Source organism: Gossypium hirsutum, chromosome D10, assembly GCF_007990345.1.
Source record: "Gossypium hirsutum isolate 1008001.06 chromosome D10, Gossypium_hirsutum_v2.1, whole genome shotgun sequence".
In the NCBI taxonomy this organism is placed as follows: domain Eukaryota; kingdom Viridiplantae; phylum Streptophyta; class Magnoliopsida; order Malvales; family Malvaceae; genus Gossypium; species Gossypium hirsutum.
This window is the reverse complement of record NC_053446.1, coordinates 21,198,020-21,222,605: the sequence shown is the minus strand read 5'-3', so window position 1 is coordinate 21,222,605 and position 24,586 is coordinate 21,198,020. Positions and strand designations below refer to the sequence as shown.

The window sequence follows — 24,586 nt, the reverse complement described above, 5'->3', positions numbered from 1 at the left end:
GATTTATTTGTAAAATCTAAAAAATTCTAAAAAAAAACTCTGTGCAAACTAATTTAATGAAATTTAATTATTAAATAAAATGAACCCAAGCATTGAACGGGTAAGATACACAAGCAAATTTGGAAACAATTCTATGTGACTGTTAAACAATTGACACATCATTCTTAATCATATTAAAATAAAATGTGGACCGAATCATTATTGACCAACATTTTTAATTTCATTATTGATTTGATATAATTTTTCAATGAATTTTATTTATATGATAATATTGAAATTGAAAAAATATTTAAAAATTATTTAAAAATACTTTTAATATTAAAAGGGATAAATCTCAAAATTATATACGAACTTTGATTTAATGTGCAATTGTATACATGAACTTTAATTTGGTAAAATTATATACGTAAAACTCTAATTTTGATTTAAATGTATACTTGAAATTTTAATTTTAATTTAATCATGCACATTTAAAGAAACAAATACACCAATTTATTTTAATATTGGATAAATATAATTATTCATGTATGCAATATATAAACATAAAATGATGTTATATCAATAATTGTGTTAATAATTTACAAGAATTTGATCAAATCCAAATTTCATGTATAAAATTGCACAAAACCAAAGTTCATGTGTACAATTACACATTAAACCATAGTTAATGTATAGTTTTGGGATATATCCCATATTTAAGGAGGGGAGCACTAAATGTAACCTCCCCGACCCGGCCTGGACGGTAGACCCCAGCCGAAGAGATCACAGTCACCACAGACATGGCTCGGTTTTTAACAAAAACATTTTTTTTCCATTTTAAACTTGTTTTATACAAGAAAATACCTCATTCTGATCACTTTAAAACTAACACCAATATAGCAGTAGGAGATAAATCAATAATCTTTTTTAAAATAAATTAACTCGTTTTTATTACATAGTAATAATATCATTTTAAATCCTTAACAACAATGTAAATTAAATATCCATCCATCTACTTATATGCCTTTTCATAATAATTAATGCCATGTACCCTAAATGTTAGAAATAAAAATATTATCTCACATATCTCGTGCACACAACAATAGTATTGCAGTTGGAATCTGCCGTTTTGTTGGTACACAGTAAGACCATTGTAGTTGGAATTTGCTGAGGCTATAAGTACACAACGAACATTCGTTTAACTGCGAAGTCACAACTGCTCGCAGATAATAGTTGTTAGAGAGATCGTGTAGCACAGTGGGATTGCAGTTGGAATTTGTCGTTCTTTGGGTACACGGTTAATCATTCGTTCATGCAATCAATCCGAGCTATCATTCTTCCTCCTTTCATATCGTCCCCCCATGCATATGCAATGCAATCATTTTTTAATGCATTCATTCATTGAATCATTAATACTTTCAACATTCTATTTCATTGCATAATAACGATCTTCACGAATATATCCATCAATAAATAGCCCATTTGTCTAAAAATTTTCAAAAATAAGATAAACTAATGTGTATAGAACTTTTGTAGTGAGAGGAAAATTAGGAAAACCTTAACCATTGGGCTAGTGCCCACATTTATTCTCAAAACACACAAATAAATACATAAACTATATTATTTAGGTTCTAAATGTGCAGAAAAATTAAAAAAATAAAATCAAGTTTGTAAGACTTGAATCTAAGTTCTCAAAACTTTCTACTAGGCTTCTAACCAACAATGCTATGTTTTAATTCTTAAGAATTCTAACCCCCTAATTTTTTTGGGATGTTACAATCCCATATTTATCAATATTTTACAATTTTTTTAAAAATAAAATCTATTTTACTTATTTTTGTTCAAAAATAATTAAAATGATAGAAACATTAAAAAAATATAATTCTAGAACTGTTTGATAAGATAATTTTATTTTTAATAAAATCTATTAAATATTTTTAATTATGAACAATTTTATAAAATATATGTAGGGATAAAAAAAACTAAAGTGGGTATATGTATATATAAAGACAGTTAAATATCCTTAAATTGTGCAAACAAAATGTGTTTCACCCCCATCAAAGCAGCCCATCCATCATGCTTCTTTCATGCTCACTACACTTCCTCACCTTTCACGTTAACACAATTTCATACAAATTGTGTTCGTGTTCAGAATATTTACGTATTTGCATAACTTGCTGATTTTATAGAGGCAATGTTGCTTATTCCGATGCTTTTTGGAGTTTTTGGGTTTCACTTTAATGCTTATCACAATATATATACTGGGAATGATTCAATTATATCAGTATAAAATTTAAGTGATTTTATATCTTTTCAAAAAATTTTATACGATTAATAATTGAACAATCTAATTGTCATATTTCATGTTCCATTCACATAGATCAAACATGTCTAATTTGTTGTAAATTAAAAATTTATAACTATTCGTTTTATATCAATAAAACTTCCAACCATTAAATATATAGATAATATAGATAATATTATTAAAAAAATAAAAACTTAATCTATTTTTCAAAATTATTAAAAAAAATTTTAACTTATATGCAAGACTTCCAAAAAAATTTTAAATTTCATAAAATTTAAAAAGTATTTATTTGGAATTTTATGATTTTTAGAAAATTTTATGATATTTTTACTTAAAAATTCAAATTTCTTTAAAAATATAAAAAATGCAATAAAAAACCATAAAATTTCCCAAAACTATACCATGAAATCATTTAAAATTTTAATAAAATTCTAAAAATTTCTGAAAACTTAAAATTCAAAAAATGCAATTTTTTTTATTTTATGAAAATTTTGGACGTTTCGCATAATTATAATGTTTTTTAAAAAATACTTTTATGATAATTTTTTTGGATTTTTAATGATTTCTAATTTACAAGTAATTTTTTTAATTTTTTATACATGGTAGCATGTTATTGGTTGGTTTATTTTTCAGTGAAACTTTTAAAATGGTTAAGTTGAGTGACAAAATTAAAATAGAGGGGCAAACTGACCAAAAAATAGTAAAATGGCTAAAGTGAGAATTTCACTATGATACAGGGGAAATGGTAAGCCTATTTTAAATCAATATGATAGAGATATCAGATTAATTAAAAATTTTACATGCACGACAAGTACAAATATCTTAATTAATTCAACAGTCGAGTTGTATAAATATTAATCGTATAAGAAGTTATGAAAGGGTGTAAAATTACTTAAGCTTTACACAGGTGTAATTGGATGCCTATATATATATACATGTATATATATGTATATATAGATGCTAGTTCCCATTTTACATGTGTTGCATGTGATTTTACATGTTTATTTTTTAAATTTTATTAAATAATACATTTTATAATTTTTGAAAAAAATATATTTACAAATTAAATGAGAATTGGTCTAACTTATAATAAAAGTTGATTAATTTTGAAAAATAATTGAAAGAATAAAATAACATCTTAAAAGTAAAAAAATATTAAAAAAAGTAGAAAACATCCAATGGTAAAATATTAAATAATTAGATTAAATAACTTGTTATTCGAATATGAGTCCAAATTTCATCTACAAAGAACTATTACTTTAATACTTCATTTCCTTTCACATAATATCTCACAAACATTCACAATTATGTAAATGCTATTAAAATCAAATAATAATAATAAAACTGTTGAATATCAAATAATAAAAAGTATACATCTCAAATAATAATGAAAATTGTATCTTTTTTTTAGAAACAATACCTATTAAATAATGTTAAAATATGATTCTTTTAGTACTTTTTTAGATGTTATTTTAAATGAAAATGTCTTGCTAATGCATATATTTAGTGTTAAATATTAGTTTTAATTGGTATGTAATTGTAACACTAATTATGTCACAAAAATGGGATTAGAAGAATTGGGTTTATGACTTATTGATTGATTAGATTTAAGCGTAAATACGCATGATTTGTATGATCTATGTATGATATACAATATGTTAGAATAGGAAAAATTGGCATGAAAACACAAAATAGTATGTATAGGTGTCAATATGTCGTATGTAGGTTGGGCATGTTTTGTTATCTTTGCAAGTAAGCCCTGATTTTTATGCTATGCAATTGAAGTCCCTAAATATTACTTGAAAATTTGCATTACTAAATCTTATTTGGATAATTCTGTAATTTTACTCTTGATTTTACAAAAAATTTTAACTAAAATATTTTACTAAATTTATGATTTAGTCCTTAGACTTTGCTTTAAAAATTAAATGAGTTTTACTTATCAGTTCTAGAATTTTTTTTCAATTATTGCCCTTATTAAATTGTTTTATACTGTACATATGATTTAATTGTTGAATTATGAATGTTACTTATGTCATATGTTAAATAAGAAATGAATATTAGGCTTGATGGTTTTCGTGTATCTAAGTCATTTTATTAGAGTTTACTAAAGGTGAAATGAATTAAAATATTAATATTGAGACTTGACTATGAGTATTAGTTGTTATAAACTAAAATAGAATGTGCCAAGAACTATAAGTTAATAAAAAAAATTGAATAAATGTGTAAGCTAATAAAAAATATGTAAGTTGAGTCTAAAATAAATATATACAGTTAAGAAATAAGATTAAGTAAGAAGTAGGCTTTAGGCTTAATGGTTAAATGCTAGCTTTCCTCTTTTGAGAGCTTAGGCTCAAACCCCCATCTTTCCATTTCTTTTCCTTTTAATTTTCAACAACTTAAGATAAAAACCACACTACAATAAATATTGTTGGGGGTAAAAATTAAATAAGAAATAGGCTTAGATCAAATGGTTAGCATGCTAAAATCATTTTTGGAGGTCATAGGTTCAAGTCTCTCATTCCCTTTTAATTTTGAGATTTCACGGCCCAAAAACATATCAATATGATTAAGCGTAAAAAATAAATCAGAAATAGACGATAGCCCAATGGTTAAAGCAATATAATTCACAATTTGCTCCTTCCTCAAAATTCCAATAGAACTAGAATTCCACCATCTTTTTATCTTCTTTTCCTAATTAGATTTTCGTATTACTCCTTTTCAAATCCTAATAGAATTTGCTTTCCATCTTTCTATTTATTCTCTTTTTATTTTCTTCCATTTTGTTTACACCATGTTTTCATCCTAAATGTTATTGATCACTTTGCTACCCCGAATCAAATCATTCCCCGTTCAATCGTTTTCTATCGGAGTTTAGATTTGTCATCAATAAACATTCATTATATTTCGTAGAATTTCTATCTAACGTTAATCTTTCAATTCAATTACTTAATCTTTTTCGGTTCTTGCAGAATCTTTCGATAATCTTGACAAATCTTGAAATCAATCGTTAACTCATGTATAAATGTCGTTTAAAGGACCTATTTTAGGTGTGTCAGATTAGATTTGACCACAGGGAACGTCATTTGGACTTTCGATGAAAGCTGTGTATTCTTTTACAAGTAAATTGGAGCAAAACGAGTGTAGGAATAGAACCACACGATCTCCCACACAGGTGTGTGGACCACACGAGCCCCCACACGACAATACCCTTCCACATGGCCTGGCGACACGGTTATGTGACCTCTATTTTACAATTTTACCCAGAAATTTATGTTATTTGTAGTTTAGTCCTTAAACATTCTCGAAACTATTTTTAGTGTTTTATTTTATTTAATTGAGTCCTTGACAAGGTGAATAATGTTAGAATCCATGATCTAATTAATTGAATTATTATATATATGCATGATATGTGAATTATATATGTTTGTTGCATCTATATTTTTTTATTGTACTTTCAACATACCTCACGATACTGTTAAGTCGTATCCATGAAAAACATATGTTTTGCTACTGTATTTATTAGTTAAAAGCGTATCTATTGTTGTCATATTGATCTATATAAGCATATTATTCGTTAACGTTTTGATCTTTCATAAGCATACATATTGCATTTTATGGGACGAGACGCTTTAAAAGGAGGAAGTTCTGACAGATTAATAATCTGCAACTCTGGTGGTTCATCCACAGATTATTTGGTAGCTTTTATCTGCAAATATGTTGTGCTTTCACAACCATCTGACAGCATATTAACCTACAACATTGGTGGTTCATCCACCCATTTTTTGGCAACTCTTATCTGCAATTATGTTGTGTATCCACAACCATCTAACAACGTATTAACCTGCAACATTGGTGGTTCATCCACCCACATTCTGGCTGCTCTCATCTGCAATTACGTTGTGTACTCACAACCATTTGCCAGCGTATTAACCTGTAACTTTTGTGGTTTATCCATAACCCGGTGTGTAGGGATGAATGAGTTCTTAGGAACTCTTACTATGGTGTGTAACGACGGGGTAAGATCTTTTCTGTTAAACCGAAATCTGTATTGCATTCATAAAGAATGTGCATACAATTATGAGATTTCTAAGATGATACATATACATATACATTGTTGAGTTGATCTGATATATCAATATTCTGAAACTACTATTGTGGATTATTCTATGTGATGTGATTTTGCATGCTAATTGGTTGCACTGATTTTTTTGTGATGGAACTCACACTGAGCTTCATAGCTCACTCCCCTTTTATTTCCATCTTTATAGATGACCCACTAGGTTAGAATGCGGACACGACATCTAGAGGGTCTCAGCTTGATTTTAATTTATTAAAATATTTTAGATTTATTATTCGATATTTTTACATTTCAGAAACTGTACCATTTTATTTTAGAACTATGACATGAGATTTATGATTTGTTTTTTTATAGCCTACTTGACTTTTAATTTGATCTTAGGATATCGAAATATGGATTTTAATTATTTTTGCATGAAATACAATTTTTATTTAAATTAAGTGAATTATCATTTTTCTGGTGCTAGATAATAATTAAATCTTGGATAATAAATAAATTAGAAAATAACTAACTTTTCAAAATCTAGAACACCGTTACAAGAAAAATCGGTTTTTATTAACCCATGAGTTGTTGTTTTTTTTCCTAAAAACAGACTAAATTTTCTTCTAAAATAAACAAATGTTTTAATATGACCGTTTTAAAAACTTCAATAGCTTATTGGACCATTTCGATGACTAATGTAATCTTTCGAAACCGGGCTTAATGTTTAGGCCGGGTTGGGGAGGTTACAAATTAAGTGATAATTACTATTACATTGATAATGAAAACATTATAAATAAATGAATAAATTTTTACATTATAGATTAGATTACCAATATACTGATATTATCTTTTTTATATATAATTTTATTTTGATGCAATTAATTTTTATTGATTGATTTTAATATTATTAATTACTATTCATATTTAAAATAAAATTATATTTATTTAATTAAAGAACTTTGAATTTTATTATTTTAATTTATCCAATTATATTTCATGATTTATTTTATAGTTTTACAATTTTGTTAATTAATAATATAGTATGTTATTTTTTAAGTAGAAATTTTTAAAAATATGACAAAATTAATTAATTTCAGATTGATATACTATTATATTAAACAATATCTAATTAATAATACTTTTATTATTATGAGAATTGTAAAATTGTTGAGTAAAAAGAAGAAGAAAGACAGAAGATTTGAATTGGTAATTAAAACCAAAATTAGGGGTAATGTGATAAAAGGTGGGAGTTTTAATTGGGTTAGTCCAAACAAGATTTCCCGGTTGTAGAGAAAATTGAAAGGCAGACCCAAACTGAAATCGAAAGAAAATAAAGAAAGAATGGCGTTGAAATTGAATCACATCCCACAAAAACTCCCATGTTTTGGTCTTCCGGCAATGGCTACCTTCTCATCTCCCAAGTTTTTCATGGCCTCCACTCTCCCTTCTGCCTCCAAGTTAGTGCTGCTTCTTCCTTTTTCAATATCCCCTTCATCTTCTTTATCTTTCTTCCTTTTTCATCATTTTCTTTCTACTTCATATTAATATATAGAGAGAAATATGTTGAAAAATGTGTTTGAACTTGGTTATTGGCTGGAATTTTCTATTAAAAACATATATATACAGTTCACTCACAGTTGGTATTGGGTTCAACATTTATTTGCATCAAACATTAAAATATACTTTAAATAAAATTGGTAATTTTAGTTATTGGTAAGTTACTTAAAATAGTTATTAACATTAAAAATATTCGCTGGTAAGTTACTCAAAATAGATATTAAAAGAAGACGTCCTCCAATTGTATAAAAAAGAAAGCCATCTTAGTTCTCCATTTAATTTTTCAACTCTTTTAATCTTTCCGATTTAATTTCTACGCTTTAATTTATAACATTATTTTATCCCTATATTTTAATAAATTTATTAATTAGTTTAAATGGTTATTACGATTAGTTTTTTTATTAAAATATTATAGTGTTATATATAATTTAAATGCCCTAAAAATCTTACAAACTGACATATAGTTTCTCATTAATCAAACTAAAATTTTGCATCTAGGTTATGCTGAAACTTGAGATTTAATTTATATACTTTAATTTTTTTTACATAAATTGGCCCCTCTACTTTTATAATATCATTAATAGGTATAAATAGTTAATATTGCTAAATATTTCAATCAAAATGTTGATGTCAGAACACCATTTTCAATAGAAAAATATTTTATCATGACAAGTTTGAACGAGTGTTTTTAAGAAAAATTCCAATAAGTATTTTCAATGTTATTTTTATTGTTATATAACTATCAAGTGATTTTTTTTTAATTTCAAAATGTCACTTTCGACCTTCTTTTATCGACACAAGAATGTACCATGTTGTTTTTATTCTTTTTCTTTACATTATAGAAAAATAGTTCAATTTCACATTTGGTCCCTCTATTGGTTTTGAATTTGAGATATACTTCTTACAGTTTAATTTCTAACATAATTTGGTCTCTATAAATCATACAATTTTTAATTAGTTCAAATAGTTAATAACATTAATTTTTCGATTAAAATGTTACATGGTTATATATAATTTTAAAGTGGATTTTTAAATCAAAAAAGTAGAGGGATTAAATTTAAAATGTACGAAGACTTAGGATGTACTTTAATTTTCAATTTTTTATTCTATAAATTAACACAAATAAATAATCAACTCAACACAAAACGTGAATAAACCATATTAGTTATAATATTATTTTCAATAGTTGTTGAGTTATTAGATACTTAAATATTTAGGTTCGAGATTTATCTTATATAATTATCATATGTGAGCCTTCAATTTCATTATGTGTTGCTGCTATATCTAAATTTTAATTTAGTGAGCTAATTTTAGTTCGAATTATTCCTATTCTTCTATTGTTTGTGCTTAATATTGATTCTCTAAAAGAAACTATGAATCAAAATTTGAGTAGAAGACATATAAAAGTAACTCAAAAGATATATATTTGAATCCAGGGAAAGTGAAAATCTGAGAAAGACATATATGCCTCGTCCAGATAAGCATGTTCAAGTCACACATTCGATGCCCCCGCAAAAGATCGAGGTGTTTAAATCTTTGGAGAACTGGGTAGAGGAAAACCTTTTCAGTCTCCTAAAACCAATTGACAACAATTGGCAACCCCAGGATTTTCTTCCCGATCCTACGTCTGATGGGTTCTATGATCAAATCCAAGAGATACAGGAAAGAACCAAGGAGATCCCAGATGATTACTTTGTTGTTTTGGTTGGTGATATGATCACAGAGGAAGCCCTTCCAACTTACCAGACGTTGCTTAACACCATGGATGGAACTAGTGATGAAACAGGTGCTAGCCTTTCTCCTTGGGCCATTTGGACGAGGGCATGGACCGCTGAAGAAAACAGGCATGGCGACCTACTTAATAAGTATCTCTACTTGTCGGGAAAAGTCGACATGAGGCAAATCGAGAAGACAATCCAGTATTTGATTGCTTCAGGAATGGTAAGTGAGATGGTTGCCAGTTGCTCCACTATCTTATTATTTAATTCAGAACCAATTGAGCTAAATCTGAGTTTATATTTGTAGGACTCGAAGAGCGAAAACAACCCATATCTGGGAGCGATCTACACATCATTCCAAGAAAGGGCAACTTTTATTTCCCATGGAAACACTGCAAAACTCGCTAAGGAGTATGGGGACACTGAGTTGGCTAAAATATGTGGTTTCATTGCCGCGGATGAAAAGCGGCACGAGACAGCCTATACCAAACTCACTAACAAGCTGTTTGAGGTGGATCCTGACGAAACCGTTCGAGCCTTTGCCAACATGATGAGGAAGAAAATCACGATGCCTGCTTACTTGATGTACGATGGGCAAGACGAAAACCTTTTCGACCACTTCTCGGCTGTTGCACAAAGACTTGGGGTTTACACTGCTTCCGACTATGCTGATATTGTGGAGTTCTTGGTGGATCGATGGAACGTGAAGGAATTAACTGGACTTTCAGCTGATGGGCGTAAAGCTCAGGATTTTGTATGTAATCTTGCTCCAAAAATTAGAAAATTGGAAGAGAGATTTCAATTAAGAGCAAAGCAAGCGTCAAGTCTTCCCTTCAGTTGGATTTTTAATAGAGAAGTCATGCTCTAAAGTCTTGAAACAACAACTATGGAATGCGATCTTATCTTTCAAGTAAAGTCATAGCTATTCAAAATATTATAAAGTATAAAAGTTTGAGTATTTCTATGGAGATTTGATTTTCTTAAACTATTAAATATAATATTTTATGGATGTTTTATCATATAAAGGTATAGGTATAGCTTTCTAATTTTGCAAATATTATGTGTAGTTTTTTTTACGGATTTAAGTTTTATTATGTTTGTGCTCTTTTTTAGTATATTTTGGGTTTCTATCTGTTCTATTTTGTATTGAGATGAATTTAACTCTAATTATTTCAATATGTATTACTTGTGATTTGTACTATACATGTTGTGACCATTTTTAAAATTCTTAAAAATAGTTTGACCAACTTTTTAAAATAAAAAAGTCGTCACTAATTTTTTTTATTCTAGTGTAATTTTAATGAAATTTTAAAATAAATCAATTTTTTTAAATAAACTAAATTTCATTAAAACAGCAATTTTTTAGTTTATGAAATCAAATTTTAAATTTATGAGTTCAGATACAGAGGAGAAAGGTATTAAGGGCTAGTTTAATAATGCTTCTAAGAAGCACTATTGAGACAAAAAGCGCTTTTGAGATAAAAGTATTCCTAAACAAGACGCTTTTGAGAGAAAGAAGTGTTTTTCAAATGCCAAAAATTGGCCAAACGCGGAAGCATGAAATTTGAGCTTTTGCTGTAAAATCGCTTTTGCTGCAAAATCACTTTTGGGTGTCAAATTACTTTTCACCCTTATTTAAACACACTGACACCATGTTTGGTTGGGTGTAATGGATTAGCCATTACACCTCGATTCGGTGGCCCCACCCAATACGCCGTTTGGTTCACCGTTTACTGATTCGGAGGTTTTGCTATTCCTTGCCTATTCCCTCTGCAGCTATAATAGGTACTCCGAGATTTTAGTTTGTTATAGCTATTCACCGTTTTCTTCTTTAATTTTGAGACCAAAATAGCCTGCCTTCTTCTCCCCAAAAATTTCCCATTGATTTCATATCCTCAAATCAAGCCAAATCGATTCACCTTCATGTTTTCACATCTTCTTCCAGCCAAATCGATTCGCCTTCATCTTCTTCCAGCCAAAGGTACGCTGATAGCCAAAGGGCTTCACCATTCTTCCGCTTCTTGCAGCGACTGAGAAACAGTAGCGGGAAGGGAGGTAATCTTTTTCTGCCCTCATCAAGCTTATCCTCTCCGACGTTTCCCTTCCATTGATTGCAGAGGTAATCTTTTTACTTCTTTTCTTCATTGATTTTTCCTTCTTACATTTGGGAACTTAAAACCGATTTCTGCCCTCAGCTCCATCTTCTCCTACGTTTTTGCTCTTCATTTTATCAGGAACGAAAAATGTCATCACTTTCACATATTTGAACTTCCAGCACCGCCACCTGCGCCTCTACTACCAGTGAGAATACCTTGTCTCCTTTCCTTTAATTTCTACGCTTTAGATCTTTATCTATGTTTTCCGATTATCCTAAATTTTAGTGTTTTTAATTTATTTAGTTTAAAATTTTGATTTAGGTTCAATCTTTTCTTTTTCTATCTGTGTTTATTTCGTTGTAATATTAATAAATTTTATAATATTTTCTGTTAATGCCACTATGCAGTATCAATTAAGCATTTTTTTACATTTATTTCTAATTATAAATTTAGCGAAGCATTTAATTTTGTTTAGAACTTTTGAGAAGGATTTTGATGAGGTGAAGAAACTATAGCAACCAATTCAGGAAGAGGATACCCTACAAATGGTTCCATCTATGTTTGTAATTTACCTGAGGGAACTGTTGAAAGTATGTTAGCCGAGTATTTTCGAACCATTGGCTTCAGAACTTGAACTTTTCCAGAAGTGCATAAGTAAAAGTTTAGCGTTTATGCAGTAGTTAACGTTTACTTTGCAGTAATTGTAAAAGTTTGGGGTTTTACTTGATCTCTTTAGTCAAAGAAGATAATGGACAAGAGGATAAAAAATAGTAAGTTTCATTATCTTTTTTCGAGTTCTCATGGATTTCCAACATCATAAAGCTGTCATTGCTATCTTTGCTTTTTCCTGAATACATCAAATCATAAGCTTGTAAGCAATATGAACCTGTAATTGTAATTTGTGTTTTTAGATGTATCTTGATGGTGTTTCATGTTTTCAGTAGGAAAAATAATGAAATTTCGTTTTCAAATATTGCTTCTATACTGCGGCTAGCATCCGAATCCTATGTTTTTGATTAATGTGATAAGTGATAATTATGGTTTATTATATGTATATCTAGAGGGAGATTTGTTAATGTTTGGCATGAAATTTTATGATAATGTGGTAAGAAGGAAATTTTGTGAAAATATGTTGAAAACTAATGCTAGTTGTTTGAATGAATGAAGTCAAACAGTTATGCATTGAATATATATATATATATATATGCATATAGCATAGTTATGCATATGCATTGGATGTAAGGTTTAGTTTCTTGTATTGCGCAGATTCTTGGTTGCTTGACTGTTGTTACATTTTTCGGTGCAAGCAACTCGGATGAGACTGAATCAGTAATGAAGTTACTTTGGGACTTAATTAATCCTGGAACTGACTCTAGTGTATGAATTTTAACTGATATTTTTATCTATATATTCTGTAATTTAAATTGGAGCCTAAAAGGATAGGTTTCCTTCTATGTCTCATCAGATTGAAAGGAAAGATTCACCAGCTGTTTTAACTGCCATGATATCCGCTTGGTCCTTTCTTCTTTTTACCATTGATGGGTGGGGGCTAAGTCACAAAAATTGGCAAGGGTGAGCCTTTTAATTAAAAAGTCTCATTTATTGTAAATTTTTAATAATTACAACCTCTAGATAGTTATCGTCTTTCTTTTTGTTTTCCATCTGCAAACAAATTTGAAATGTCATTGACCATGATATCCGCTTGGTCCTTTCTTCTTTTTACCATTGATGGGTGGATGCTAAGTCACAAAAATTGGCAAGGGTGAGCCTTTTAATTAAAAAGTCTCATTTATTGTAAATTTTTAACAATTACAACCTCTAGATAGTTATCGTCTTTCTTTTTGTTTTCCATCTGCAAACAAATTTGAAATGTCATTGATAGATCTGCAAATTTGGATGCAGGGCAATTACATACTTCTCCAACATATTAGACAGTAATAATGAAGCAATATGTGCAGCAGCATGTGAGGCTCTTGCTTTAGTATTTGAATCCAACTGTCTGGAGAAATTCTCAAGTAAAACCAAGGATTCAAACAAAGAACTTAAGGACGACATTATAAAGCAACTCAGAAGCCGGTTGTCAGAAACAGGCAATGAAAGAATTTCTAGTCAAGATCCAAGAACAGGGTTCAATTCTGCCTCGGCTGCTTTAGATTTCCTAAAGGTACTGATTTGACTTTGTTTTATGCATATATTTAATAGATTGTATCTTGAGCTATCATAATAGTCTTAATAACTTTCAGGATGGGAAATGTGCAAGCTCATAAATATTTTCATTGAAAAATTCATTTTTTTTCTTTGTATTGTTGATTTACTTTTCTAGGCTGGCTTTGTGTAGTTGATCATTTACCATAATTCCAACAGCAAACAGGCTGATTTTCCAATGTTTCTTTTTCATATAAATGCACTTTGTAGGACTTCTTTGGCACATGAAATGGCCATATTAATTCTTTTTCATGGATTTTTCTCTCAAACCTTTCTAATTATTATTGTGGTTGATCTTCTGATAGACATTATTACTATTTACATTTTTTAAGCAAACCAATGTCAAGTATTGATTTTGAGTTTAGAAAAGCAAAGATACACCACATCTATAACTGGATGTAATTGATGAGCGTTAGATATAGGTATGTACTTGACATACCCTTGAATGAATTCACCAATTTTATATTCTGATTTTGCTCGAGTAAATGTCATTAAGTTACCTTGTGCAAAAGATGAATTTGCCTCATCAACATTTGTCAAAGTCCTTGTGCATATTTGAGATGGTCTTAATTTGGCAGAAAATGAAGTATAGTTTAACTCTCCTTGCGGTTTACTTGGCTTTTCTTAGCACTTGGCCGATCTATGTGCAGGCATCCCAATATATAATATAGAATTCACAATGAGGCTTTATTCTAACAGCCATCCTGTCTGTGGGAAATCTCTCTCAAGTTATAATGAACAAAAAAATAGAAGAAGAAATTCGTTCATATGATCATTTCTGCAAAAGAAATTATAATCCAAATGTTGCACATCAAAGTTACCAAAAAACAACCTTCCAATTCTCCATTTGATAAGTTGCACAGTAATAGGTCTCTGTTCCATGCTAAAAACAATCCAATTCCTTCAGAATACTTGAAAAACAAACAAAACGGTAAAAGTACTATAGAAGCCATTATATTAGGAGTTGCATTGTATTTTGCCCTTTCCACTGAAAAAATGAGTAAATTACTCCTTATACATTAAATCAAAAAGTAAATTAGTCTTTTTATTAATATATGAATATTATGCTTGGATATTATGACATGTAAACTAATGAAATTATGTAACTTTTTGTTAATATATGAATATTATGTTTGGATGTAAAATATAATTCTCAAGTTATTTATTACTTCTAATATTTTTGTTTTTATTGTAGAATAATTAAATTATTTGTTTCACTAATGATATTTTAGCACATTAAATATGTATTATATATTATGATTTTAGTAAATTCATATAAGAATATTTAATATTAAGAATTTTATTAAATTCTATATTTTAATTAAATTATATTTAATAATAATTATGTTAAAATATGATTAAATTATTTATTTTTGATATTAATAATCTTATTAAAATTTAATAACAATAACAATAATCATTTACCTAAACAAATTTCTGCTAAGGGTATTCTAGTCATTTCAGTTTTTTCCCTTATGCTATTACACCTCCATTCCATTCAACCAAACACAAGAATACTATTACGTCTCTATTCCATTACATTCAACCAAACAATTGAATTGCTATTACGCCTCAATTCCATTACGCCTCTATTCCATTACGTCTCTATTCCATTACAGCGAACCAAACGTGCCCTGATGGTATTTTTTATTACCATACACCAACCAAAATAACTTTTTTTTCTAGTTCTCTCAACTTTGCAGTAGTTCTTTAAACTACTTTCCCAACTTTCTCTTACTCTGGTCATTCAACTTTTGCAGAGTTCTTTGAACTACTTTTCCTTCTATCATTTTCTTTGAATAAAAGTCTGATTTGTGAAGTAGCAGTGGAAGAGGACCTTGCCCTTCTGTTTCAAAGATACATCTTTTGATATTTGTTCCTTCAAGGTATGCTTTTTTTTTCTTTTTTTTTTTACTTTTTCCGTGAGAGGTAAATGGCTTTAGTCTCCATCTAAAAATGGGTTTTGTTTGGTCTCCTTCTATTCACTTTGTTGTTCTTAACTCTTGACAAGCTATATAGGATTTGCTTTTGTGTTCATTAATAGTGTAATGTACAGTAGTTTATTGATAATTCCCTGTCAAATTGTTTGCTTCACTGGCTGAAGAAGCACGTCCACCGAAAGCATAATCCCAACTAAACTCTCACTTGTATGCTTTTAGATATATGTTCATATACATAATGTTTAACTTGTAAAATACTAATCTAAAAAATTTGGTGAAATTCATGAACAAAAGTAAATAGTATTGTTGTATGCAGGGGAAGATTGATATATACAAACTAAATTTAAAGATTATTTATTTATATTTTAAGAATTTTTTGTAATATTGATTTTCAATTTTCTATGTGATCATATATATTTATATAATAGATGGAAAGTACTTCGGTCGTTGAAGTTAGTGGTGAAAAGGTCAAAGCAATGTGAGATAAGAGATTAACAGAAATATTCTGATATATTTATTAAAGAGATATTGAAAGGCAATAGACCTGGTACTCATTTCACAAAAGAGGGATGGCTGAAAATAACGGTCATCTTCGAGAATGAAACAGATAACGCTTATTCAAAAAGACAATTTAAAAATAGGTGGGATGCCTTGAAAAAAGAATGGAAGGCTTGGAAAAAGCTTAAAGGTGAAGATACTGATCTAGGGTGGAATCCTTTAAAAGGAATCGTTAATGCATCAGATGATTTTTGAACTATCAATTTATATGTAGGTTGTGCCTAAAGCTCAAAAATTTAGAACTTCAAGCATTAATCCTAAATTTGAAAGGAAGTTGAACTAGATGTTCATGGGGATAGTTGCCACCGGTGATAAAGCACGGGCACTTTCTTCGAGTACACTCCCTAGTGAATTTTTTGAGGATGTTGACAATGAAATACTTGAAAAGAATGAGGAAGAAAATGCAATAAATGATTTTCACATTTCAAGTCAAGTGGGATATGACTTTAATGGAAACAATAAAAAAAGAAAAACACTTAAGCCATGAACTTCACATTTTAAAATTGGAAGGAAGAAATCCTAAAAGAAAATTAAAGGGACTACAAGATTTTCCAGACAAATTTAAAATTTATGCAGTGCAACTAACAATATGAGTCAAGTCACATTTAGTTTGACCCCTATTATAGATCCATATGGTATTCCACAAGCAATCAAAGTGCTTGATAGCTTGTCGGAGGAAGTTCTAGAAGCTAGTCTGCTATACTTTTTCTCAATGAAATTATTAATCAATAAGGACAAGCGAATTGTGTTTTTATCAACTAATCCCAATATTAGAGCTTGGTGGCTTAAGATGGAAATGAAGGAGAGCTCAAAATTTTGTAGTCTTCTAGGTATTGAGATATCTACTATGCGACTTATAAATGCCATCCATGTGTAATCTTCGTTTGACTATTTATTTATGTGAAATCTAGTTTTATAAATAGTTGTTTATGCTTGTTTTTTTTATATAGAATTTGTTCACATGTGCTGAGTATGGTTGACAATTCTAATGGTGATGGAAGTGATGATGAAAGGGAAAAGAAAGAGATTTTACAATGCATGGAAAGTTTTAACCAATTATTTCATGTTGCGTCTTCTTCTGTGCAATTATATTATAAAAAGTATATACTGAAGCAACCATGCTTGGATTCAAAACAATTAGGTGAGGCATGGATCCGAGAGATCCTTGACGGTCATGAATCATGTTGCATGATTAATTTTAGGATGTCAAAAATTGTATTCACAAGCTTGTTAAGAGTTTTGGAGACATGATTAATTTATGTATGGAAATGACTTGAGAATTAATTGAAATTTAAAAATAAAATTAATTGGTCATTGTGAATCCATTGAATATAGAAATTAAATATATTTCTCATAGATTCTTTTACAGTAAAATTGTCATAATTTTAACGGAATTAGAATTTGGTTAAGAAAAGTATTTAATTGGAAAATTAATTATTTTAAATTAATTTAATAAATAATATTTATTTTGGGAAATAGAAAAACATGTATTAGGTTGGATTAAATTATAAAATGCAGGGTTAAAAATCTAGGAAACTCATATAGTTGGACCTGATACAGGAGAAGTCCAAAACCCATCATGACAAGCATGAGGGGTACTAGGGTTGCCTCCCTTCTCTCCTAATTCAACAAGGTATTACTTTTTTATTAAATAAATATTATTTGTATTATACTAATTCAACTAGAATAACGCCCCAAAAATGTGGGTTTTCTTATTAGGTTGTGTCAATGAACATGTGGGTGTTTCTGTGGTAATGTGCCTGGTTGCTCACTGAAGGTCTGATGTTCGAGTTTTATCTTTTGAAGTTTTACGTATTCTTTGATTGAATTTTAGACTTGAATGTGTCACATAAGTTAAATTATGTGCGTTGATGTTTAAATAATGAGCCTAGTGGTTCAATGGTTAAGCATTTATTTGTTTCATTGGTCCTGTGTTCGAATCTCTGCGTGTGCATTAAGGAATATTATTTTTGCACTTCTCCATAAATACCGATCTTAGAATTTTAAACGAGTTTCCTTATACGTATAACTTCTTTTTCCCTCATTGTTTTTTTTTTATTTCTTTCTTTTTGGCATCATTCTTGAATTCCTCTTCGTATAACATTCTGTTGGGTTAATTGTTAATCATGTTATACTGTTGGTTGTTCGGTGCTTAAAGGTAAGATTAAATCGTAGTAATTCTGGTTGTTAGGTATGAATTGTGAATTTCTTTGAAATCCCAAAGTAAGGGTGTTGATCGGTTTTGTTTTGCTTTGTTTGCTCGTGGTTACGGAAGGTTAGAGGAAGGTCAAGTGACGCCTAACGCTTCTCTTGTCATCTAGAACTCGAGTGTGCACTGTTGAACTTTCGGTAAGCAAGTTTTGTTTGTTTCGGGTTTGTATGTTGAAGGTTTCGACGTTGATTGTTATTGTGATTTAGCATATCCCTTTGAATCTTTGTTAATTGAGTAATTGGATTTGGTTTCTAGGCTTTGAGAGTTTCAAAATTGTTTCTAGGTCGTCGTTGTTTCAAGTAGGGTATTGAAACTCTTATTCTTCTGTATTTTTTGTTGTTGTCAGAACGGGACAGCCAACAACACACGGGTGCGTGTGCAAGCCAGGTGTGCCATGCGGTGGTGTGAAAAGTTGTGTGGTGGACCGTGTAACTGAATAACTTCAGATTTGTTATATACAGACAAGCTACACAGGTATGTGGTAAGCTATGTGTGAGATATTAAGGTGTAGTGTCACACGGGTTGGTATAGGAGCGTGTGTCCAGACTATGTGACTCATTTTTATGTATTAGGGACACACGAGCAAGGGATATGGGCGTGTGCCAGATCATGTGAGGTACGTGGGTAGCACATTGGCGTGTGCCCAAACCATGTAACTCACTCACTTAGTGAGTAGGGGCAAACAGACAGCCACACGGTCGTGTGCCAGATCGTGTGGAGCCATACGGGTACCCGCACAAGCATGTGAGCCTGTGTTAAAGTATAAAGTATTAACTAATATTGTTAGGAGTAGCTAAGCAGTTAGTTTGTTATTCAGTTCAGTCTGTTAAACATTAGTAGCAATTATCAACAATAGCTAGGTAGTATATTCTTTAAATACTGAGTTTGTAAGTAGAAAAGAGAGAGTTTTTGTTTGTGAATAATAAACTATTATCTTGCCTTATTCATAAGATATGTTTACATGGTATCAGTCTCCTTGTTCTTGTTCCTAGAGCTTTGATTTTTTTTCCTTTTCTTGCTTTTCTTTTTCTTCCTCATGGCTACATCTGTTGATTCTGTTTTGGTTGAGTCTGGTTGCTTGACATTTACTGGTGATCAGGTTGTGCATTCCTTCCCTCGTCATTACATCATTAAGCTAAACAATAGCAATTTTGTTCAGTGGCAAGAACACGTTAGGTTAGTTGTTGAAGGCTATGAATTAACAGGGTTTTTGCATGGGACTTTACCGCCTCCATCATGATTTGTGCCATCAGATAGTGGATCTTTAGTTTTGAATCCTAGTGCATCGACTTTTCATCAACAAGATCGTTTGCTAGATTCATGGTTGCTTTCCACTATTCATCCCTTTTTACTACCTTCATTCACTAACGCTCAAACGACATCTGATGTATGGACCACTGCCACTTAGTTGTTTGCGGCGGTCACAGGAGTGAAAGTATCTCGTATCTGTCATGAGATGTATTCGCTTAAGAAATGTACTCTTTCGGTTACAAAATATGTTGCAAAAGCCTAAAATCTGTATATTTTGCTTGATGTCTCGAGCTCTCGGGTCTTGGAGGTAGAAAAGGTTGAAGTTATTTTGGCAGGTCTCTCACGGAGTTTGGTGCAGTACTGATGTTAGCTTCGTTTTCCTCTGAGCTGTTGCCCTTTCAGTGCCTCGTGGATATTCTTCTCGAGTTTGAGAATCGTCAGGTGCCCGTTGTTCCAGAGGTGTTGATTCATGTGAATATTATAGAGTCTGTATCGTCGCCGATAGCTGTCGAATCTATTCGTGGTGGTTGCATAACGGACGTGGTAGAGGCTTTCGATTACGGATTCAGTGCCAAATATGTAGACGATTTGGGCACATTGCTCAGTGATGTTACTATCGCTTTAATTGAGAGTTTGATGGCTCGGCCTCTGTGGCTTAGTTGTGTGCGACTGATGGTGTTTCTGGTGGCTTCTTAGCATCGAATGAGTTTGCTTCTAGTGGTGTTTCTGCGAATTTTACTAGGGTGCCGTAGCGACACTGGACCTCTAGGGTTTCTCAATTTGTTCCCAATTATGCTGAAGGGTTTGGATGTGTGAATGGTTTTAGTTTGGCTGATTGGACTGGGCGTGCTCCTGATTGGACTGGGTGTGTTCCTTCTTCTTTTGCGCCTGGGATAAATTTTTTTTGGGTCGCACGTTGCTCCTGCTGGGCAGTCGACTGGGCATAGACAGCATGCTGAATTTGGGCATCTTGCTGGTCATTGTAGATCAGCTACTTTTGGCCTCATGTACACCCTCGTACGTTTGGGCCACAAGTCAATCAAGTTTCACATGGGCCAAGTTATAATCTGGGGCAGTTTAATAATGATCAGTCTGGCGTTGATGTATGTCCTGAATCTGGGCCATCCGTTCCTTAATGAACCAAACCTAGGGCTCGTGTGTACACTGGGATCGATCCGTGTATTGGGCTTCCTTGTATTCTTGATTTATGTACATCCGATGTGTCCAATTCTACTGAGTCTAATATTCATACTGCTCAGTTTGGGTCTAATCTTGATCGTACTGACTCATATGTTCCCTTACTTGTGGGTACTATGTCCTAGTATCCAGACTCGGGAGCCACACATCATGTTTGTCGTGATAACTCTGCATTGAATGATTTTACTCCTTACTCAGGTAAATCTTCCCTTTTAAAGGGTGATAGAACTTCTACTCGGATTTCGTTTGTTGGTAATTCGGTCATTCCTACACGGCAGAAATTACTTCATCTGTCTAATGTTTTATGTGTTCCAACTATATGAAAAAATCTTGTCTGTCTCAGTTTACGATTGACAACAATGTGATTTTTGAATTTCATCCAACCTATTGTGTTGTTAAGGACATCCAGACTCGATTCGTTTTGTTGAAGGGCCACATTCGTGATGGGCTTTATCATTTTTCTCTACCAGATGCGTCTGCTGTGGGTCGACTCTTGCCAATGTTGAAATTCAAAATCAATCTGATAACTGTGATGTTTTTGCGCTGTGGCACAGTCATCTTAGTTATTCGTCTGCTTCTATTGTTAAATCTGTTTTAAATAATTATAATATTGATTATAAGAAGCTATGCCTTGATAATATCTATGTTGCATGTCAAAAAGAAAAGTCTCATAAGTTGTCATTTCCAGTCTCATAAGTCTCAGATTTATGGGGACCTGCCTCTATCGCCTGTGAACGAAATTGGTATTATATATCATTTATTGATATGTGTACATGTTTTACTTGGATGTATCTTATTTGACAAAAGTCTCAGGCAGTGGAATGTTTTGTTTAGTTCCAACAGTTAGTCAGAACTCAGTTTGGCAAGAATATTTGTCAATTTCAGAGCGATTGGGGGGTGAGTTTTGAGCTTTCACTTCTATTTTGGCATGTTAAGGGATAATTCATAGACTCTTTTATCCTCATACGTCTGAACAAAATGGGGTGGCTGAGTGTAAACACTGACATATTGTTGAAATGGGTCTTACCCCTCTTGGCTCAAGTAAATATCTCTATGAAGTATTGGGGTTATGCATTCAGTTGTGTTGTTCATTCGATTAATCGTCTTTCTACTTCGGTGTTAAAGGGACAATCTCTGTACAAGGTTTTACATGGGAAAGATCCAACGTATGCTCATTTACGGGTGTTTGGCTGCTGTTGTTTTCCATACTTGCGTCCTTTTTTGCATCACAAGTTGGATTTTTGCTTTAACCATGTACATTTTTAGGATATAGCTCTCAACTTAAAGGTTATCAATGTCTTACACCGGATGGTAAGATCGTTGTCTCTCGTCATATTGTGTTTGATGAACGTCAATTCCTGTTTACTGAGTCTGGTCTAGACGACTCCTCATCTTTGTTTGAGCAATCATTTTCACCGACATATGTTCCTCTTATTCGGTCTTTCACTTCTCAACCCACAGAGCCAGTTGTTCCACCTCCTAAGGTATCCTCTTCATTCGCTACGAGTCCTTAGTCCTCTGGTGTTCTTCAGAATAACCTCAACTCTGTCCCTTCGTTGTGTTCTACTCGTGATGATATATATACTAACCCAAATTCTCCTCTACCTTCATCATCAACAAATCTCTTATGTCATTCCTCTATTCCTACCTTTCTGCTACCCCCAACTAATATACATTCAATGGTTACTAGGTCTAAGGCCGGCATATTCAAACCTAAGGCTCTTTTCACTGAAGATGTTGAGCCTCACTCAATTGAGGAAGCGTTTTCTACCACAGAATGGCATGCTGCTGCTCAAGCTGAATATGATGCCCTTATTAAAAATTCCACATGGGATCTTGTTCCGTTTCTAAGTGGTCGAAAGGTGATCGGGTGTAAATGGCTATTCAAAGTAAAAAAATTCGGATGGCACAATTGCTCGTCGAAAAGCTCAGCTTATAGCTAAAGGATGTTCTCAGGTGCCTGGATGTGATTTCAAAGAAACGTTTAGTTTGGTGGTCAAACTTGCTACTATTCGAGTTATACTATCAGTTGTTGTTTTAAAAGGCTGGCCGATTCATCAGGTAGATGTCAATAATACTTTCTTAAATAGGGATCTTACTAATGAAGTGTTTATGCAGCAATCTCTGAGATATGTTCAATTTAGTTCTGATGGGAAACCTTTGGTGTGTCATCTAAAGAAGGCATTATATAGGCTCCGACAGGCCCCACGTGCTTGGTTCACCAAATTAAAGGATTTTTTACTTTCCCTTGGTTTTTTTATATCAAATTTTGATGCTTATTTATTTGTTCAAGTTATATCTACCTTCACTATTTACGTTCTTGTGTATGTAGATGATATTATTATTACTGGAAGCATGCCTACATATATAGATAGTTTTGTTAAACAGTTGCATAAGGAGTTTTCACTAAAAGATATGGGTGATCTTCATTACTTTCTCTGTATTGAAGTTACTCGTTCCTCTACTAGGTATATTCATCTCTGCCAACAAAAGTATACTCGTGATTTACTTGACTGGTGTTATATGACTAATGCAAAGAGTGTTCATACTCCTATGGTTAGCTCCTCGAATCTATCTAAAGATAGTGGGGAATGTCTTTCTGATCTCACTGAATACAGGAGTCTTGCAAGGGCATTACAGTATGTGATTTTAACTCAGCCTGATATTTCTTATGCAGTAAATCGCATCTGTCAATTTATGCATGCACCCACTATTGTTCATCTAATTTCGTTAAAATGCATCTTGCGGTATTTGAGTGGAACTCTGGATTATGGGGTTGTTTTTCGTCTGTCTACTCGACTTTCTTTAGTTGGGTATGCCGATACAAATTAGGGGCTGGATTTTGATGATCATTGCTTCACGACCAGCTACTGTGTGTATTTTGGTCACAATCCATTGTCCTGGTGTTTTAAGAAACAAGTAGTTGTTTCTCGGTCCATAGCTGAAGCTGAATATCGAAGTCTTGCTGCGGAGACAAGTGATGTTATTTGGCTAATGTCATTACTAAAGGAGTTACAACTTCAATCTGATGACTCTCCTAATATCTGGTGTGATAACTCAAGTGTAGCTGCAATTGCTGCAAACCCTGTGTTACACTCTAAGTTTAAACATGTAAAGCTTGACTTGTTTTTTGTACGTGAGAAAGTTGTTGATGGATCTTTAGTTGTGGGTGAGTACCTGCGTATGATCAAGTTACGAACGTTCTTACTAAACCTTTGTTTGTCTCCGTTTCAAATTCTTTTTTTAGGTTTTTTTCGTTAGGAAGATGGGTGAATGTTAAATTATAAAGTATCAACTAATACTATTAGGAGTTAGCTAAGCAGTTAGTTTGTTATTCAGTTCAATCTGTTAAACATTAGCAACAGTTATCAACAATAGCTAGGTAGTATATTCTTTAAATACTGAGTTTATAAGTGGAAAAGAGAGAGTTTTCGTTTGTGAATAATAAATTGTTATCTTGCCTTATTCATAAGAGATCTTTATAGCATGAATCGCCAAATTTTTG

General features: G+C 31.6%; 2 protein-coding genes across 2 annotated transcripts; both read left to right on the top strand.

Annotated features, from left to right (window-relative positions):
• Nucleotides 1-7,611: 7,611 nt before the first annotated feature.
• On the top strand, nucleotides 7,612-10,590 carry LOC107914927 (stearoyl-[acyl-carrier-protein] 9-desaturase, chloroplastic). The gene is made up of 3 exons (XM_041102193.1): nucleotides 7,612-7,804; nucleotides 9,341-9,845; nucleotides 9,930-10,590. The coding sequence occupies exons 1-3, from the start codon at nucleotides 7,689-7,691 to the stop codon at nucleotides 10,488-10,490; spliced, it is 1,182 nt and encodes a 393-aa protein (XP_040958127.1). The 5' UTR covers nucleotides 7,612-7,688; the 3' UTR covers nucleotides 10,491-10,590.
• A 1,673-nt stretch (nucleotides 10,591-12,263) lies between these two features.
• On the top strand, nucleotides 12,264-14,056 carry LOC121222051 (uncharacterized). Its single transcript, XM_041101937.1, has 5 exons — nucleotides 12,264-12,308; nucleotides 12,985-13,095; nucleotides 13,184-13,290; nucleotides 13,621-13,882; nucleotides 14,042-14,056. The coding sequence occupies exons 1-5, from the start codon at nucleotides 12,264-12,266 to the stop codon at nucleotides 14,054-14,056; spliced, it is 540 nt and encodes a 179-aa protein (XP_040957871.1).
• The last annotated feature ends 10,530 nt before the right edge of the window (nucleotides 14,057-24,586 follow it).